Here is a 4547-nt window from a genome sequence, read left to right on the forward strand (position 1 = left end):
CTTTTTTTTGTGCTTTTTATTTTTTCAAATATACGATTGGCTTTGTGTGCTTTTGATGCACAAGTTTTTCAAAATTATTTTAAATTTGTTTTTTGATGAAATTTAATATTGGCCTCAAAGAAATATTATATAGGGTTTGAATATTATGAGGCAACTAAGCACTTACAGTAGCGCAACCATGGCTGTTGTTAGTATAAATGCTATTAATATACTTGGCAGTGAAGACATTGTTGTGCCTTATAGTAGCAATAGTATATCTAATACTATTGATGTTAAACTTGTCCTGCTACTTTATGTTAAAGTAAAAGATGCGTCTTTCTTGTTTGATAATCATTTTTATTCTGAATCATTTTTATACGGAACAGCACTGACATATTAGACGAAACACACTAAAACATTCTTACATTAATAATTTTACAATAATATCTAACAATTGTAGTAGAAATGCATAATAACCATGAAGTATATTAATAATCATCATGTTGTTTAGTTATTAACTATGATTTATATTTTAACATATATAATTGTATGTTCAAGTTTTTTTATTATTATAAATAAAATAGAACTATTGACTTAATTTAATTTAATCGTATAAAATAGAATAATTAACTACATTTAATTTAATCATATAAAATATATTCATCATATAAAATTTATATCAATTCTATATATTTAATAACTAATAATTTAAAAGGATTTGTATTTTGAATAATGAATTAATTAGTATTTTTGTAGAATTAATTGTATTACATTATATTACCTCTGTATATACATATATTTGTGTTAAATACATTTTACTCCCAATAAAACCGATTATGCACTTTATAATTAAACATATATTAAGTACAGTGTACCAATGCTATTCATATAATGTGTCAATATACAATTAATCGTTGCTTCCAATTTACTGTGGCTATCAAAATTAACATAAGATATAATTTTAAACTGATAGCCCAAAATGCCACAACGAAATCATCTTCAATAAATGTCGATGTGATAATATATACAGACATAACACACACTATTTGGTTTTGTATTACTGCCTATCTTTGTAGCATGTTTTCTTCCATTCATGAACAACCTCTATAATCTAGAAAGTGTGGATTGCGATGGTTGGCTAAGGGAAATTGCTGTTGTAAACCTCTTGATGGTTCATTTTGGAAAAGGCTCTAAAAAGCTGAGAGCGCCTTGCGACGTCTTATTACATTTATTATTGTCAATAAATGTAGGTCTGTATTTGAAAAATTTAATAGGGCAGAAGTTTAACTTTTGGTGCATTTGATTTAAAAAATTATTAACTAATAATTTAATCGCAAAAATACTTTCAAAGATTGAAAGCTACTCGAAACAGGTATATGGTAGCCAAAAATTCAATTCATAGAGAAGGAATCTTTATTGTAGTTTTCATATTATTGTTTGAATCCCTATAATTAAAAATAATTTATTCGTTGTATTTGACTTTAAATAAAAATTAAGTAGAAAATTTTATCTGGATCTGATTATAAGTTCAAACTTAACCAATGACGAAGTGCTGGAAAAGATAATTCCTTTCATAATTCCTATTTGAAAATTTGTTATTAAAAAGTATTTCTTACACCTTTTGGCTGTTGTACATTTCTTCTAGAGTTGATTTAGAAAGTTCGTAATATTACAATAATAGAAAAAAATTGTCAGAAAAAAACTAATACAAATGTATTACTTTTTATTTTATTGTTAAAACTAATTAATCAAAAATTTAATCTATACTGTTATTAGTATGGAAAAGATTATTTTTGGTTTAAGCTTAATATTTACATTTACTCAGTACCTATGAAAACTATAATACTATTCGCATATTAACATTAATTAAAATATTCTAAGTTTGTTTTGCTAACGGGCAGCATTTATCTTCATTGAGAAAAAAAACTAGTTGAACTTAGATGATGCTCCCATTTAAATTAGCAATTATAATTCACCTATCTAATAAGTTAATTTATTCTTCAAACTAGTAAGTAATAGAAACGCCTTATTATGTTAGTTAATTGAAATGTTTTCCTACATTGGTTGATTTTAATCTCACTTATTGGATTGATTGATGAGCCTTTCCTGAAAGCTCCATTTCCAAAGAGTTCATATCATACAACACGACTAAATCCTTATTGAGTCCAACAAATACTTGGGCAACACGCGGTTGTAAGTTGTAGAAAAATATCTTCTGATTTCTTGCTTGAAACTCGCCGATCATTGTTGAAACGACTTTAGCGGCTGTAAAGTCTGCGCCATAAATGTGGGTGCAATCAATAATCACCGGTAACGTGGACTTTCGGCCTTGTTTGTTGATAACATTTCGGACAAACTCTACTGAGGGAAAGATTAGACAACGATCTGGAGTAAGCATCAAGTAATTTATGTCATTAGAGGTCTGTAAAATGAAAAGCAGTGCTTGTCAATAAAATACTAATTACTTCCAATGAAAATCTTACTGTTAGCGTTTCTACACGCAACTTAGGACGAGCAGCATGATATAATATGAAGACTACATTAATTCCAATTCCAACGAGTATTCCGATTTGTAATGGTAGTACCAGACAGGCAATAAACGCCGCAATCCCAGGTATAAGATCAGTTTCTGCGGGATGAAAGATAAATGGATTTTTTTCATGGTGATTGTATAACACATATTTTGTACACAAAATTTAGACTATGTTATTCTTACTTTTAGTCCTCCACATTGGTTTAATTACTCGGTATTGTATCATAAAAATAACTGCGGCCACTATAATTGCCGCAAGCGTCGCCTTTGGTATATAATAAAATGCAGGAGTCAGGTAGAGCAGTGCGATGATAACAATCACGCCAGTATATAAATTAGATAATTGAGTACGACATCCACTGGCATTTAGTACAGCACCACGCGCTATACCACCATTGCCTCGAAAACCCTGTACAAAGGAATTCGCTACATTACAGACACCAATTGCAATTAATTCCTGAGTAGCGTCACAAGGCTTTCCATTTGCTGTTAAATATTTAAAATAGTACGTCAATTTTAAATTTAATATAAACCATTATATGATAATAGCTTACCAAAAGCTTGAACTACAGCCATGTTTTCTAAAAGTGATATCAAGGGTACAACAATCAGTCCTGATCCTAAATTGCTTACCATTTGCCCAAAATTTTCATATGTGGATACAGTCTCTCCAGTTGTTGTATTTGATATAGTAATCAAAGAAAAGGGCGGCAATTGAAAATTCGGAAGTCCTTTCGGTACATAGCCAACCATACGAAATAAATCATTTCCAGAATTCAACAAATAGTATCCAAAACCCGAAGCCGCACAAACTAAAACAGCATTGCGAGATGTGCCAATTAACCAAAACAGTCCGGTTAAAAACTTCTGCCATCCTTTTTTACCCTCCTTGGGTCCGAATGTCGTGCTGGCCATTACCCTCATAGTTAGTAATACAACTATACAACAAAGTCCTAGAGCCGCGTCATACCAACTTATATTATGAATATCATTCACAATGGAAATCCACATATCCAGAAAAGTGACGCCTTTAGTGTTAACACCAAGAATGTCTTTAAGCTGCGATGTAAATATAATCAAGGAAACTGCGCTTGTGAATCCAGCACTCACAGGTCCTGATACGAAGTCAATTAAAAATCCTAGTTGAAAAACTCCCATACATATTTCTATGAGGCCAGTTAAAAATGTTAACAATACTGCCCGCTCCCAACTACCTTGTGCAGTTTGAAATGTTAGCAGCGCTGATATGGCCGTTGGTCCCACTGGTACATCTTTACTAGATCCAATAAATATGTAAATGAAACAACCAAGAAAACATCCATATAGACCGTACTGTAAACAATTAGAATGGTAAAATTATAAAAAAAATTGATGTAAAAAGATTTTATAAATAATTTTGTGGTGAAAATGATTCTTATTTAATATTATTTTTAGTTATTTTTCAGTTCTGTGATTATTTTTCACCACATTCGACAGAAATTTATATTAGTTAGTATTACTTATGAATGAATGTTTCAGCAATATATAACTATATAAATTTCAATATTTAAATGCGTTGTATAATTTATATAATGTATTCAAAATAATTTTATACTATTTATATTCATAATCAGCAAAATGTTATGTAATTTTTATAAAAACTCTGTAATATTGCGACTAACCTGCAAATCTAGACCAGCGATGCCTGCATACGCCAATCCTTGTGGAATTACTGTAAGACCCACCGTTATACCAGCAACGAAGTCTCCAATAAAATCGTGTCGATTATATTTTGGAAGCCAGGTCAGGATGGGCATGCGTTTGTATAAAGTTTTTTTCCGAAAAACATTTGCTGATGTTTGCTTTATCCATTCACAAGAAACTTGCCAGCAACTTAACGAGTTCTTCGGATCATCCTCCTGTATTATACAATCACTGGAACCATTGTATAAGCCGCTTGGCGGTATATTTAGAGAAATTTCTGAACCGGTGCTCCCACTTTCTCTTGTAGATGACGCATCCACACGCATTTTATTTCTCTTTCTTTGCAGCTACT

At 30.8% G+C, this 4547-nt stretch overlaps 1 protein-coding gene across 1 annotated transcript; it reads right to left on the minus strand.

The window, feature by feature from the left end:
• Positions 1–781: 781 nt before the first annotated feature.
• LOC119682749 (sodium-independent sulfate anion transporter-like) lies at positions 782–4547 on the minus strand (the record flags this gene model as incomplete). The annotated part of the gene is given in 5 exon segments (XM_038096252.1): positions 782–2401; positions 2463–2608; positions 2696–2998; positions 3067–3844; positions 4174–4547. Coding segments are annotated over 5 exon segments (1917 nt in total). The 3' UTR covers positions 782–2059.

Source organism: Teleopsis dalmanni, chromosome 2, assembly GCF_002237135.1.
Source record: "Teleopsis dalmanni isolate 2A chromosome 2, ASM223713v2, whole genome shotgun sequence".
NCBI classification, from domain to species: Eukaryota; Metazoa; Arthropoda; class Insecta; order Diptera; family Diopsidae; genus Teleopsis; species Teleopsis dalmanni.